This window comes from Microtus oregoni, unplaced genomic scaffold (assembly GCF_018167655.1).
Source record: "Microtus oregoni isolate MIOR12 unplaced genomic scaffold, Mior012 000019F_ref0000042, whole genome shotgun sequence".
Taxonomy (NCBI): domain Eukaryota; kingdom Metazoa; phylum Chordata; class Mammalia; order Rodentia; family Cricetidae; genus Microtus; species Microtus oregoni.
This window is the reverse complement of record NW_024543078.1, coordinates 2,772,823-2,787,723: the sequence shown is the minus strand read 5'-3', so window position 1 is coordinate 2,787,723 and position 14,901 is coordinate 2,772,823. Positions and strand designations below refer to the sequence as shown.

The 14,901-nt window shown below is 55.5% G+C and overlaps 1 protein-coding gene across 1 annotated transcript; it reads left to right on the top strand.

The window, feature by feature from the left end:
* Positions 1-5,120: 5,120 nt before the first annotated feature.
* On the top strand, positions 5,121-12,124 carry Plpp2 (phospholipid phosphatase 2). Its single transcript, XM_041669224.1, is given in 7 exon segments — positions 5,121-5,280; positions 7,680-7,831; positions 7,961-8,235; positions 10,738-10,795; positions 10,982-11,158; positions 11,348-11,454; positions 11,456-12,124. Coding segments are annotated over 7 exon segments (915 nt in total). The 5' UTR covers positions 5,121-5,228; the 3' UTR covers positions 11,550-12,124.
* Positions 12,125-14,901: the final 2,777 nt, after the last annotated feature.

Sequence of the window (14,901 nt, the reverse complement as noted above, 5' to 3'; positions counted from 1 at the left end):
CATCCTTCCTTTCCAAGTTCTGTACTACGGACATATTTCCAGTCCTGTGTTTTCTATTTATATGTATGTATACTTTGGATGTACCCATGTCATGGGAGGTCAGAGAGTAGCCTGGGGTTGGTTCTCGCCCATCTTGTTACCAGGTCTTCGGTCCTCAGGCTGCTGCTGAGCCAGCTCTCTGGACTGACCCCAAACTCACTGTGTAGCCCAGGCTGGCCCATGCTAATCCCCTTTTCTCAGTTTGCTGAGTGCTGGGATTATAGGCCTGAGCCGCCACGCCCAAAATACCTGTGTAGTTTTGACAAGTTTTGATTGCTGATTCGGGTCCTAGAAGACTCCGCCGACTTTCCCATTCCCTCAGCTCACTTGCTGCCACGTCAGCCTTGCTTGTGTCTGGCTGTTTCTGAGGATCTGAGTCTATTTTTTTTTTAACTTAAATTAATTTTTCTCAGGCCAGGCAGTGGTGGCACACACCTTTCGTCCCAGGATTTGGGAGGCAGAAACAGGTGGATCTCTGAGGTTGAGGCCAGCTTAGAGTGAGTTCCAGAGAAGACTCCAAAGACTCTGAGAAAACTGTCCCGAAAAACTGGGGATCCGAGAGATGGCTCAGTGATTAAGAGCACTGGCCTCTCTTCCAGAGGACCTGGGTTCAATTCCCAGTACCCACGTGGTAACTCACGACTGTAACTCCAGTTCCAGGGCTCTGACACCTTCACACCAATGCATATAAAATAAATTTAAACAAATTATTAAAAATTATTTTTTCTCATATAATACATCCCTCCTCACCTCTCTGTCTCTCCTGTCTTTCCTCCCACCTCCCATCCACTCTTCTGGGGGCAGGCCTCCCGTGGGTATCAACCAATCGTGGCATATCAAATTGCAGTACGATTAGGCACTTCCCCTCATGTTAGGGTTGGGTAAGGCGACCTGGTATGGGGAAAAGGGTCTGACAGCAGGCCAAAGAGTCAGAGGCACCCCCACTCAGAGGCACCCCCACTCACATTGTTAGGAGTCCCACAAGGACACCAAGCTACATAGTCGTAATATATGGACCTAGAGGACCCAGGTCAGACCTGTGCAGGTTCCCTGGTTGTCAGTTCAATCTTTGTGGTCTCCCATGAACCCTAGTTAGTTGGCTCTGTGGGTTTTCTTGTGGAGGCTGCTGGGAATGGGTCATCGCCTGGCTTGGGGCTGCAGCCCTGTGTCTTCCCTGTGGAAGGCCTGTGTCTTTCCACTTCTGCCAGCAGGTCCTTGGGTGAGATTTCCTGGGTCTCATGTCGTAGATGGGATTTTCTGGTGTGAGTGCAGGGACAGCTGAGACCCCAGGGAAGTTGCTGTGTCTGTGGTGTGTTCTGCTCGGTTCTGGGAGCATAGACCAGCTGCAGGACATGCTTCTAGGCCAAGAGGTTTGCAGATCCTTGTATGGAGCCTAGGAGAGCCCTGGGCTGCTGCAGAAGTTATGTTGGGACACCAGGGGGGCTGGAATTGAGAGGAGCACCCTGAATTCTGCATCATGCTGACTGGTGACTTCACAGCATCTGTGCCTTGTACAGGAAACTGACGACTTGGGGATCAGAACTGGGCTGGCAGCCCTCACCATCTGCAGCTGGGGCAGATGCCAGGCCACCCTCATGAGTTCAAATGGCTACAGTTCCTACCAGTGCTGTCCCTGTTTTTTTAGCCTAGCCCTCAGGCTGGTGACAGCCCTTGGCACCAGGCCTTTGTGTACAAGAGTGGGGGGTCTGTGTTGGACCAAGCAAGTGGATGTTGGCTTGTGAACCTGGATGGGGCTTCTCCAGACTGCCTTGGAAGAGGGAGAAAACCTTCCAGAGCTGGAGGATCTGGGCCTGCCACTCCCCTGAACTCAGGCTCTCTGACTTGGTCAGAGCTCTAGGATATGATGGACCCAGGCCTGACTCCGTTGTCTAGACTTCTGCTCAATTCTCAGTGGTCCTCAGTCTCCCAGTCTGTAGTTTCTTCTTCTTTTTTTTTTTTTTTCTGATTTTTTCGAGACAGGGTTTCTCTGTGGTTTTGGAGCCTGTCCTGGAACTAGCTCTTGTAGACCAGGCTGGTCTCCAACTCACAGAGATCCGCCTGCCTCTGCCTCCCGAGTGCTGGGATTAAAGGCGTGTGCCACTACCGCCCGGCCCTAGTCTGTAGTTTCTTGATGGGGTCACCGGGTAAAATATGGGTACTCAGATTCCCCTGAAAACCAGCTATTCACTGCCTTGGCTCCATATTACCAAGAATTATGTTTCTGCTGATAACAACTTGTTAGCCCGTTGCTCAGACCCTCTGGGCTTTGTCTTTTCGTTTGCTTGGTCCACAGCCCCACCCAAGCAGTCATCTGGTCCAGGCCTTGTGGCTGGCATGAGGTCACAGGAATGGTGACTTGAGGGGGATGTACAGAGCCTCCGTGTAGACAAACTGAGGGCAGGTGGTCCGTGGGGGTGGGAGTCACTCCCTGCTCCTTTGGAGCTCTGCCCAGCAGACACTTGTCACACCCTGAGGGACTAGCAATAACAGTGGGGTCACAAGGTGTCTACCTCGTGTTCCAGAGCCCTCAGCTGGCTGCCACGGAGTCCCTCTGTGCCTGCCCCTCAGTATGGTGCTTCCGCTTTTTATTTTTGTATGTACTAGGTCCTGAGCAGCAGCAGCAGGGAAGGAGGCAGCCGTGTGAGGAAGGGCTGTGTGGGGACTGCAGTGCTGCTCACACCTGCCCTGTCCCACTGTGTGTGAGAGCAGCTCACCACTGCACCACCGCAGCCAGTGCCTGCTCAGCCGTCCCCAGTCCTGCATGCTGCTGGTATGCATCCTCTAGCCGCTGCCTCCTGGTGCTCACGCAGGGGAGTGGCTAGGTAACGGGCAGGAGCTGCCCAGCTTGGACCTTGCAGGTGACTGGCATGGGGTGAAGACTCAGAGAGGGCAGAAGGTTGGTTCTGCAGTGCCCTGGGTCCCATTGCTGATGGCGGCCCACTCCCCTCTGCTTGTGGGGTGCTTCCTGCTGAGTATTTCCAGGGGTCCTAGGCTGCAGGGTCTGTCCACAGGGACGCATCCAGATTCCCTGCCTTGGCCTTCATCTTGCCTGCATCAGACTGTGTGGAACCCTTACCCTGACTCTGGGGAGGGGAGCCCTGAAACACCCTCCAGATCCCCAGGGAAAAGGAGAGTTGAGACCGCCTGTATGCAGGTGGTGTCTAATAACTGTAGATCCTGATGGCCACTTTGAGTGTCTTGCAGCATTCCTTCAGAGACACTGAGTCCCCAAGGCTGGAGCTAAGCCTGAACTCCATTGCCCCAGGAAAAGGCCACTCCTCCCGGGGGCCCCTGTGCAGGATAGGCAGCTTGGCCTAGCATGGAGGGAGAATTCTGCTAGGGAAGTTTCTCACTATTTGTGGCCACGTTGGTAATTGATTAGGAGCCATGACCCCAATCCTAACCTTAATCCTAATTTTTGCCACCTCCACAAGGTTTTAACACTGACCCCAATCCTTCCGAGCTTGTTCAGGCTTCTCCTCCCCCAGTCCCTCCCATTCATCCCCTCTAGGCTCACCCTCCTCCTTCCTCACACTCCCCAACCCTGCTCCAGCCTATACTCTCACTCCCTATTCTCTCAGCACACAGTAGGCATTCAGCTTAAGGGACCCTAGCGTATTTTACACACAATTGCAGTGCTGTCCTAACCTGCTAAGACTTTTAATGGTTAGGTCCCAGGTAATCAGAGGTTGAAGGAGGCAGAGAGGATGCCACATGTGTCGCAGGCATAATCCTGGCACCCGAGTCATGTGCCTCCAGGAGCAGCAGCAGGGAAGGATGTCCTCTACACTTGTGTGGATGGTGTGAGCGAAAGCTGGCATCGGGGAGCTCTGCTCACACTGCTCTCAGAGCCCAGTCCTCAGAGTCCAGCCTGCGGCCTCGGTGGGGGTGGATGCTGGAGATGGGTGCAGACAACCTGGAGCCAGGTTTCTGCACAGTCCTTGTCCAGACTCAGTGGCTGGCAGGTTACTGTGTGTCGAAGGTGCTGCCTGCCAACTTCATAGGTGACGTCTAGGGTGCAGGGGCCCTCTCTTACCCACGAGCAGGTCACTGTGCTTCCCTGTCCCAGCACCAAAGGGTAGGCAGTTGGGTTCTCTCCGGACCTCTCTGCACAGTCCTACACCAGATGACATCCTGCAGGAGCAGGTTGGGGAATCTTGGACTTTCATCCAGGGTCTGGTCCTCTCCTGTCCTCCCCTATCCTCAAGTCTCAACCATCTTGAAACTCAACCCTGTGATGGGAGAAAGGCTGATGGTGGCCATGAGTGTGGCCTAAGTGGAGCCTCAAGGAGTGTGATCTCCCGAGTGAAAGGCTTCGTGAGGTGGCCTTTTACACATGCATTGGAGCCTGAACTTCCTCTCCAGTGTCCACATGCCCACTGACTCCCAAATGTCCCTGGCCCAGGGCTCCAGGACACCCCTGGGACAGGGTGGTCTGGGACTGCATTCATGGGTCAACCTCAGAACCTCTGTGGTGGTGGATCCCTACAGTGTGCTAAGGGGCGTGATCCTGACGGGAATGTTAAGGAACCTCTTTAAATGTCAGGGACCACAAGATGCTAGCTTAGAGGAAAGGCGGGTCTCTGTCTGAGCCCGGTCACCCCGTGCTGGTTTCAGAGGTGTCAGGTGCCCTCCCTTGGAAAGGCTGAGGAGATCAACTCCTGAGTGTGAGCTCAGTGCTGCCCAGGCGGCTGTCGGCTTGCTCTACCCGCAGCTCTCTGCACACTCCGCAGAAGTGCTGGGACGCTTGGGTGACCTCCAGCCTGAATCCTAGACATTGGGTGGCCAGAAGACTCCTTTCCAGGTGAGAGACCCCAGTCAAGCTTTGGAGGCATATTCTCAACCCGGAGAATCCAGAATGCTAGCCTGGAGACTTCTCCCAGCTAGGAGACTTCTGTTTGTCCTGAGACCCCTCCCAGCCCGAAGCCCCCGCCCTTCCTCGCCGGGGTCAAGGTGGTAAACACACCTCTCAGGGCCTCCGCCCTCTCCTTCCCCCTCCTGCCTCTGCACTTTCTCATCGTGCCACGCCCTCCCCCAGCCCCGCCTCCGCCTCGCTCGGGCCCTTTTTTCAAGCCCAGCCCTTTCCCTGGGCCGGGCAGTCTCCACGGCCATGTGATCCTGGGGCTGCTGGGACGCTCCGGAACAACTGGGACCAGCGGGAGTCGCGGGCGTCCCTGGGCAGGGACGACATGGAGCGGAGGTGGGTCTTCGTGCTGCTGGACGTGCTGTGCGTGTTGGTCGGTAAGAATCTCGGGACCCGGGGACGGGAACTCTCTCCCAAGTGCACGCTCCCACGGTCCCTCCTGCCAGTGCGCGTTCGGGATGCCGACGGTGGTGACCGGTGCTCCCCACTTCCCTGTGCACGCCCTGCCAGCCCTCCTGGGCGCTTGGCAGGATCGGGGCTGCCTCTCTACCTGTGGCTATTCCTGGGGTGTGGGTCCCAGCAAGCCAGCAACAGGAAGTCGCTCGAGTACCTCGGGGCGACGTGACTCACTTGGGCGGGGCGGCACCAAGACCCTGCAGGCCAGTGACTCGTGGCCAAGGTCCAGCACGGTGCCCTCGGAAGGCGGGGACGTCCAGGCTCGCACAGACAAACCTGCCAGTCCGGTTCAAGCCGTGGGGAGGAGCATTCCGAACCCCCAAGGCGCGAACAAAGACCAAGTGTTTGTTGGGGGGGGGGGCGGGGGGGGGCAGGAGACAGTGAGTGACTGGATCCTACACCGAAGGTGACAGGGTATTGTCTGTCCTCCCCTATTCTGCATCTCCCTCTCTTGGTTCACCTTCCGTATCCCGGAAGGATACTTTATTTAGCTTCGCCCTTCGGCAGCCAAGAGGCCCCGAGGGACATCCCCGAGCCTTGGGCACACTTTTTGACCGTATGGGTTTATTAAAACATTTCTGTTGCTTTAACTCTGTGCTAGGGGCTGGAGGACTTGGAGATAGTTTGCATTTTTTCCTTGGGAAGTCCTGGGTCCTCAGAGGCGGAGTTACCCAGGGAGTCACAGCAGCAGGAGGAGGCCAATGCCAGCCTGTTCCCCTTAGTCAGCACAGACTTCGGGTGCTGGCAGGGGAATGAAGGAGGCCCTTGCCTGTTGATGGGTCCCGAAAGATACCCAAGGAAGGAGGAAGGGAGTCGGTGCCCTGGCTCACACCTGCCATGCAGCCCAGCCATGCTCTGAGCTTTAGGTCTGCCCAGACCTTGCACAGAGGTCTGTCCCTGTGCCTGTGGTCTGCCCGGGATGTTCACTAAGCAGACTCATTGACTCCAGTGTCTCCCGGGATGATGTCACCAGATCCTTTGACTTTCCACTTCCTATAAACGAGATAAGGGATTTGCTCAGACCTGTTTCCTCGGACCCTCTCTCCTCTCACCCTCTACCCTTTCTCCTTCTCTCTTCTCTCTGACCATCCCTTTCCCTCTCCTCCTCTGTGATCATCCTACCTTGTCCTCTGACCTCTTCTCCTTCAAGCCTTCTCTCACTGTCATGAAGCCTGACCCCTCCCAGGGGACATTGCTGCTGTCACCCTTACATTTTAGTCCTGCCTCTTAGCTTCATGATGTTGTCACCTTCCTGGATCATGTCCCCTCTGGGCCTTGGGATGGCTCAGCCATGTCAGGGACTGTTTTCTGGCCGTCTGCTCCCCCTTTCCATGCTGAGGGAGGCTATCTCCTTGTGTTCTCCTGGCACTCACGGCCTGAAAGCTGCGTCCTCCACACCCAGCTTCCCTGCTCATGGGCAAAGGGCACTTGCCCAGGTTTGCCTCTTTGGGGTGTCTGTCTTCCCATGCCTGTGGAACAAGGTGCTACTCGCTGTCTTGTCCTTGTGACCTGATCTCAGGTTGCAGCTCTGTTCACAGCTTCTCTGCCAGGTCATTTTCCAAGAGGTTCTGTGTCTCTGGGCTCTGGTCTGAGCTTCCCATATCCAGGGCTGGGTCCATCTTGTCCAGTGTGTAGCTGTCAGTGGCTCAGGACTTGGAATGAAGGCAGATAAAGAAGCAGAAACTAGGGGCTGGAGAGATGGCTCAGCACTTAAGAGCACTGACTGCTCTTCCAGAGGACCTGGGTTCAATTCCCAGCATCCACGTGGTAGCTCACAAATGTCTGTAACTCCAGGATCCAACACCCTCACACAGTGCAAAACATCAGTGCACCTTAAAAAGGGCAAACTCTAGGGAGAGCCCTCCGACTGTGCCCTTGATGTGGTGACACAGCCCCACAGCCCTGCAGTCTCGCCTTGTGTTGCTAGATGATCTCACCTACCTTCCTAGGCAGTGAGCCCCCAAAAGTGCCTGCCGCAAACACAGCAGGCATCTTGGTGTTCTTATGCAGATGGAGCAGTCCAGCCAACTGTTGCTAAGGCAACAGGAGCCATGAAGGGCATCAGGGGCTGGAATGAGATGGGAAGAAGCCATTGTGCTTCAGTATGGTGTCTAGAGGCTGTGGTTGCTGGTGCTGAGTCAGCCCGAGGGAGGCCTAAGGTGGGGCCAGAGTGCAGCATGGTAGAGCTGCTCAGTGGCTGGGCTCATTAACAGAAGTCACTGAGGAGTTTCCCATGGGGTCATGGCAGAGCGACCATGATCCCAGGACAGAAACCATGTGGGCAGGATTTGCACTGTGTGGCTTCCCTGGCTTCCCACAGCCTCTCTGCCCTTCGTCATCCTGACTCTGGTGAACACACCATACAAACGAGGGTTCTACTGCGGAGATGACTCCATCCGGTACCCCTACCGTCCAGACACGATCACCCACGGACTCATGGCTGGGGTCATCATCACGGCCACCGTCATCCTTGTAAGGTGGAAAAGTGCTCGGGTGGGGGCCGGGTGAGCCCTGCCCTGAGGTAGGTAGGGCCCAGCTCCCTAGGAGGATCCACCGTGGGAGCGGTGTCTGCCGCGTGCTCTGCAGCTGTTCCGTTGGCAGGTCTCATCGGGAGAGGCCTACCTGGTGTACACAGACCGTCTCTATTCACGATCCGACTTCAACAACTACGTGGCCGCCATCTACAAGGTGCTGGGGACCTTTCTGTTTGGGGCCGCTGTGAGCCAGTCTCTGACCGATCTGGCCAAGTACATGATCGGCCGGCTGAGACCCAGCTTCTTGGCTGTCTGTGACCCTGACTGGAGCCGGGTCAACTGCTCTGGCTACGTGCAGCTGGAGGTGTGCAGGGGCAGCCCTGCCAACGTCACTGAGGCCAGGTGGGTACTGACTGCAGCCCAGGCAAGGCTCTGAGGGACAGAAAATCTGGGGTCTAGTCAATGAGAAAACCTGTCAGCAGAGGCAGGCAGAGAAGCTGGTCATGGGTCTTCCTGTGTGCAGGCACATAGTGGGCAGATAGTCTCAGGATTCAGGTGCCTGGGAGGCAGTGGCCCGCCCTGCAGAGGTGGACTGGCTGCCGTTTGCGCCTCCAGGCTTGTGACTGAGTTCTTTCCTCTTCAGCGTCCTCTGTGGTGAGCTTGTTTGCTGTTGGCACCATTTCCCTGCCCATCCTGCTCTTCTGAGCTCTGCTGCTCATGTCTGGTGTGGCCTGTGTGTCCGCACCCACTCTCTGTTGTCTCCACTGACCCCTCTATCTGCTGGCTCTGATCAGCCATAAGTCCTCCAGTGCTTTCTCTCCTTCAAAACTACAGGCATTTTCACACCCATAATGCAGTTTTAGATTTTTGAGACAGGATCTCCCTGTGTAGCCCAGAATGACCTCAAACTTCGCGTCTTTCTGCCTTAGTCTCCCGAGTGCTGGGGTGACAGGCTTGCGTCACTGTGGCTGGTGTAGACTGTCTCCTCGGCTTCTGTTTCTTCCGTCCTCACAGATGTTCTCATCTCTGGATGTTTCCGGTGACTGGTTGAAGTGTCTGTCCCCTAAGCTTGGCACTTGCTTCTCCGTATGGACAGCTTTATGTGCGTGTGCTTGTGTGTCCACATGTGTGTGCAGGCCGGTAGTCAGTCAATGGCAAGTGTCTTCCTCAGCTGCTCTCCACCACACACGTGTGTCTTCCTGCATGTATGTACGTGCACCACATTTGTGCAGGAGTCCATGGAGGTCTGAGGAGGACATCAGATCCCCTTGACCTGGAGTTACAAGAGGTTGTTATCTGCTGTGTGGGTGCTGGGAACTGAACCCTGGTCCTCTGCAACTCCAGAGCCACCTCTCCAGTCCACATTTTATTTTAAGACAAGGTCTCTTGCTGAAGCTGGAGCTGTACAATTCTAGACTGGCCAGCAAGCTCCAGGGAGCCGTCTGTCTCCAGCTCCCCAGGCCTGGGATTACGGGCATGCTGGGATGGAGTCTGCAGTCCCAGGATTATGGGTGTGCTCCACACCTCACTTTCCCGTGAGTGCTGGGATGGAGCTCAGGTCCTCATTCTTACAGAGCAGGCTCCTCTCTGACCATCTCCCCAGCTCCTTAGACAGCTTGTTTATTAGTCATGATATGTGTGTGCATGTTTGTTTTCTCAGTATGTGCTCTCTCTCTCTCTCTCTCTCTCTCTCTATATATATATATATATATATATATATATAATGTATGTATGTATGTGTGTATGAATCTATGTATCTAAGTATCTATCTATCTATCTATCTATCTATCTATTTTCCTGCAAAACAGTGATTTTTGTCTGTTTGTCTCTTTATGGCCTTACTGATGATCAAATCAATGGCTTTGACTCACACACGCCAGGCATTTCCCGGGGAGAATGGACAGTGTGGTCACCACTTAGTGACTTCCCTGAGGGAACAGTGTAGATGGCCATGTCTGAGGGTCTGCTGTCAGCTGGTTGGCAGGATTGACATACATTTCTCTGTTTTCTGGGTGCTAGGGTGGAGTTAGGGGCTCTGCCTTAGCCCTACTTTGTCTGCCAAGGTTGTGGAGTGGCTCTGGGGGTGCCCTGGGGGTGCCTGGTCCTTCTGAGCCTCCAAAGCATAGCCCCCAGGTTGTTGCGTGAGCTCTGAGGCAGCAGTGACTGATATCTTTATAAGCGAGGTGATATCAGTACCTCAGACCACCAGCTGTCGCAACAGAGGCCGTGACAGTACTGGGTGATTGCCACCCTCAGTGTGGTCTTGCTGGCCAGGCTTGCTCCAGGAGCAGGTAGGAGCAGGTCGGGGAGTTGGAGTTGGGGAAGTGAGAGTGAGGAGGGGAGGTGACCGCTCCATGGTGAGTGTCCTGTGTGTGTAAGCCTTCCCTCAGGCTAAGAGACAGGAGAGATGGCTCAGTGGTTAGGACCACTCTGCTCTTCCAGAGGACCTGGGTTAGATTCTCAGAACCCACAAGGCATCTCACAACTATTTGTAGCTTCAGTTCCAGGGGATCTGATGCTCCCTTGTGGCCAATTTCAGGCACTGCAGGAATGTGGCACACAGACATAGATGTAAATAAAACACCATATACATAAAGATATATAAATCTTAAAGATGATTTATTTTTGGTCTCTCTCTCCCTCTCCCTCTGTGCATGTGAGTGCTGCTGCCCTCAGAGCATCAAATCTTCTGGTAGTTGTGAGCAGCTGATGTAGGTACTGGGTGATGTAGGTACTGGATGATGTAGGTACTGGGAACTGAACTTCGGTCATCTGCAAATGCAGTCAGGACTTGTAGCTGCTGAGCCATCTCTCCATCCCCGCTTTCCATAGTTTAGAGTTGCACCCCTCTGTGGCTGCCAGCTCCCCAAGGGGTTCCACTGACTGGCTTGCCCTCCCTCCCAGGCTCTCCTTTTACTCCGGACACTCCTCCTTCGGCATGTATTGCATGTTGTTCCTGGCGGTGAGTGTCTCCCTTCCTCCCAGGGAACCTTGTCCAGCCTCCCCTTCCCTGGGCCTGGGTCTTCCCTGCTGCACAATGGAATACGTGGAGGAGGCCCTGAGGGTAGGGGGTTTACCACTCTTGCGTTGGGCTGGGCAGGGTGTGGACACCCACGGGCCCAGCTAATGCAGGCTGATTCCTCCACAGCTCTATGTGCAGGCCCGGCTCTGCTGGAAGTGGGCGCGGCTGCTGAGGCCCACGGTTCAGTTCTTCTTGGTGGCCTTTGCAATCTATGTGGGCTACACCCGTGTGTCCGACCACAAGCACCACTGGAGTGATGTCCTCGTCGGCCTCCTGCAGGGAGCCCTGGTAGCGTGCCTCACGGTGAGCCCTGCCTGCCTCAACCTATAGGACCCAATGTTGCTGTGACCTCTGCCTGCTCATCTGCTTCCCAGAGCTTGCCCCTCACCACTGGCCCCATCTCCTTTACAACCCTCATTGGCTCCTCCCTCATTGGCTCCTCCCTCTGGGCTTCTTCCTTGGCTTTATGCACTGCTTTCCCCTTCCCCGCAGGTCCGCTATATCTCAGACTTCTTCAAATCCCGGCCGCCCCAGCCCTGCCAGGAGGACCAGGAACCGGAGCGCAAGCCCAGTCTGTCCCTGACGCTGACCCTCGGCGACGGACCTTAGCCACTATGAGTACCCAGTCTCTTCCTGGAAGCCACCTGTGGGCCAGTCACATGTTGGCCCCTTGGCCCTGGTCAGGCACCTCTGACTTTGGAGCTGCCCCAGGGTCCCGGCTGGTGACCGTTGATCAGGGTCTGGGGTACCTGACTGGTCCTGAGTGTGGGCAGGATCCATCCTCATTGCTTCTTGAGTGCCCCAGGAAGATAAGATGAGGTCCTGCTCCGAGGGCTGTCTCCCACCACAAAGGCTTTTCGAGGAAAGCCATCCCTGCGTGGCCCCAGGAATGGGCCGGTCTATGATGGTTTATGAAGTCGGCATCCTCCCTGTGGGTCCTGCGGGGACAGACCGCTTGTCTGCCTGGGTGGAGCAGTTCACCTTGGCCTGGGTCAGGGATCACAAGTGTGAAAAAGGTTGCTAAACCGTGGGCTACCTAGGAACAGACACACGTGACTTTTGTCTGAATCCTGTTCTCAAGCCTGCAGAAGATTCCTGCCCGAGCCCTCCAAAGCCCTCCCTCATAGCTTGCTGTCCAGTCCTGCCTCCACTCCCCCGCATGGACCGGGTGTGTAGCCAGGCTTTGCGAGTGGGCCTAGGTCTGCCGTTCCCATCTATTTCAGAACACTTAAAGTTACCTTCATGGGAGGGTGAGCTATAAACTTTGTTACCAAATGTCTTGGCCATGAGTGTTGATTTTAAGCTCTCCTGGTGAGATGGCCCTGCTACACCTGCCTTCTTGCCCAGTGCACTGTGTTGGACCCGCCCAGTCTCAGCATTGACTTAGGGGACAGAGACCTGGCCTGGTTGTTCTGTATACAGCCCAAGATGGAGGCCTTATAGCCGCTGTGGCCTTCCTTGGTGTGTGGTGGATGCTTATGCTAGGCCCACTTTAGAACACAGAGACCTTTTGTGGACCATGTTACTAGATGCCCAAGGAAGCTCCCAGGGTGCCTTGCTGGTCATCCAGGGGCAGCAGGAGTGGTGGCAGGCCTTGCTGTATCCCAGGACAAGGTATGCGTCTGTCTGGGAATGGGCAGGCTCCTTGGGCCAGAGAGCATGGCGGGGCAGTTAGGGACACCCCCATCTCGCTCCTCTCCTTAGAGGCTGGGTCAGAGAGCATGGCGGGGCAGTTAGGGACACCCCCATCTCGCTCCTCTTCTTAGAGACCGGGTCAGGATTGAGTCTAAGTCCTGTCCACCAGGTTCCTATAGGGGTCAGCTGCTCCATTACAGTCAGAAGACCCCAGGGAGAAGGTGGGTTCATGTCACCTGAGCTCAGCAGGGCTCTGCTTCTACAGATCCTCCGCTCGGCCAGCCAGAAGCTGAGCTGTGCCTCTTCCAGGCACCTATGCCTGCCTGTCAGACGGGCAAAGAACTCAGTTTAGTAAGCAGAGCGGGAGTGGGGTACATGCCTGTGACACTAGCCCTGGGAGGCTGAGGGAGGCTGGCGAGTGTGAGACCAGCCTGCACTAGGGTGGTTCTTCTGTGTATGTCCGTGGGGTGGGTGTTCATGGGCGTTCATGTGTGTGCCTGTATGTGGAGGTCAGAGGGTGACTGTTGTGTCAATCCTTAGATGCTTTCCACTCTTTGTTTGAGACAAGGTCTCTCATTGGCCTGGAACTTTCAAGTAGACCAGTGTGCATGGCTGTAGCTTACAGGCTTGCTCTTGTCTCTGTCTCCCACTGCAGGCATTACATCATGCCTGCGTTACTGCATTGCTCCTGGGGATCCAAACTTAGGTCCTCATGTTTTGGAGAAGTGTGCTGCTGACACCCTTCTCTCACGACCCTAGAGAAGGATTCTTTATTTAAACAACAAGCAGGGGCTGGAGAGATGGCACAGTGGGTTAAGCGCCTGTAACTCCATCTCCTGGGGGTACCTGATGCCCCCTTCTGGCCTCTATGGGCACTGCATTTATGTGCACATACCACCCCACTGACCCCCACACACTAAAAAGGGATAAATCCTTCCATTATTCCTTTTATCAAAAACACATCTTCACTCACAATGTACTGTGGCTCCTGCTCCCTTCTAGCTCCTCCCCACTCCCTCCTGTCTGCATCCACCCTTCTCCTAGTTCCTCCCCACTCCCTCCTGTCTGCATCCACCCTTCTCCTAGTTCCTCCCCACTCCCCTCCTGTCTGCATCCACCCTTCTAGTTCTCCCCACTCCCCCTGTCTGCATCCACCCTTCTAGTTCTCTCCACTCCCCCTGTCTGCATCCACCCTTCTAGTTCTCCCCACTCCCCTCCTGTCTGCATCCACCCTTCTAGTTCTCCCCACTCCCCTCCTGTCTGCATTCACCCTTCTAGTTCTCCCCACTCCTCCTGTCTGCATCCACCCTTCTAGTTCTCCCCACTCCCCTCCTGTCTGCATCCACCCTTCTAGTTCTCCCCACTCCCCTCCTGTCTGCATCCACCCTTCTCCTAGTTCTCCCCACTCCTCCTGTCTGCATCCACCCTTCACCTAGTTCTCCCCACTTCCCTCCTGTCTGCATCCACCCTTCTCCTAGTTCTCCCCACTTCCCTCCTGTCTGCATCCACCCTTCTCCTAGTTCCTTCCCATTCCCCTCCTGTCTGCATCCACCCTTCTCCTAGTTCCTCCCCACTCCCCTCCTGTCTGGATCCACCCTTCTAGTTCTCCCCACTCCCCTCCTGTCTGGATCCACCCTTCTAGTTCTCCCCACTCACCTCCTGTCAGCATCCACCCTTCTCCTAGTTCCTTCCCACTCCCCTCCTGTCTGCATCCACCCTTCTCCTAGTTCTCCCCACTCCCCTCCTGTCTGCATCCACCCTTCTAGTTCTCCCCACTCCCCTCCTGTCTGCATCCACCCTTCTAGTTCTCCCCACTTCCCTCCTGTCTGCATCCACCCTTCTCCTAGTTCTCCCCACTCCTCCTGTCTGCATCCACCCTTCTCCTAGTTCTCCCCACTTCCCTCCTGTCTGCATCCACCCTTCTCCTAGTTCCTCCCCACTCCCCTCCTGTCTGGATCCACCCTTCTAGCTCTTCCCACTCCCCTCCTGTCTGGATCCACCCTTCTAGTTCTCCCCACTCCCCTCCTGTCTACATCCACCCTTCTCCTAGTTCCTTCCCACTCCCCTCCTGTCTGCATCCACCCTTCTAGTTCTCCCCACTCCCCTCCTGTCTGCATCCACCCTTCTCCTAGTTCTCCCCACTCCTCCTGTCTGCATCCACCCTTCTCCTAGTTCTCCCCACTCCCCTCCTGTCTGCATCCACCCTTCTCCTAGTTCTCCCACTCCTCCTGTCTGCATCCACCCTTCTCCTAGTTCTCCCCACTCCCCTCCTGTCTGCATCCACCCTTCTCCTAGTTCTCCCCACTCCTCTCCTGTCTGGATCCACCCTTCTCCTAGCTCCTCCCCACACCCCTCCTGTCTGGATCCACCATTTTCTTTTCTCTTCACTAGAAAAGCACAGGTTTCTAAGG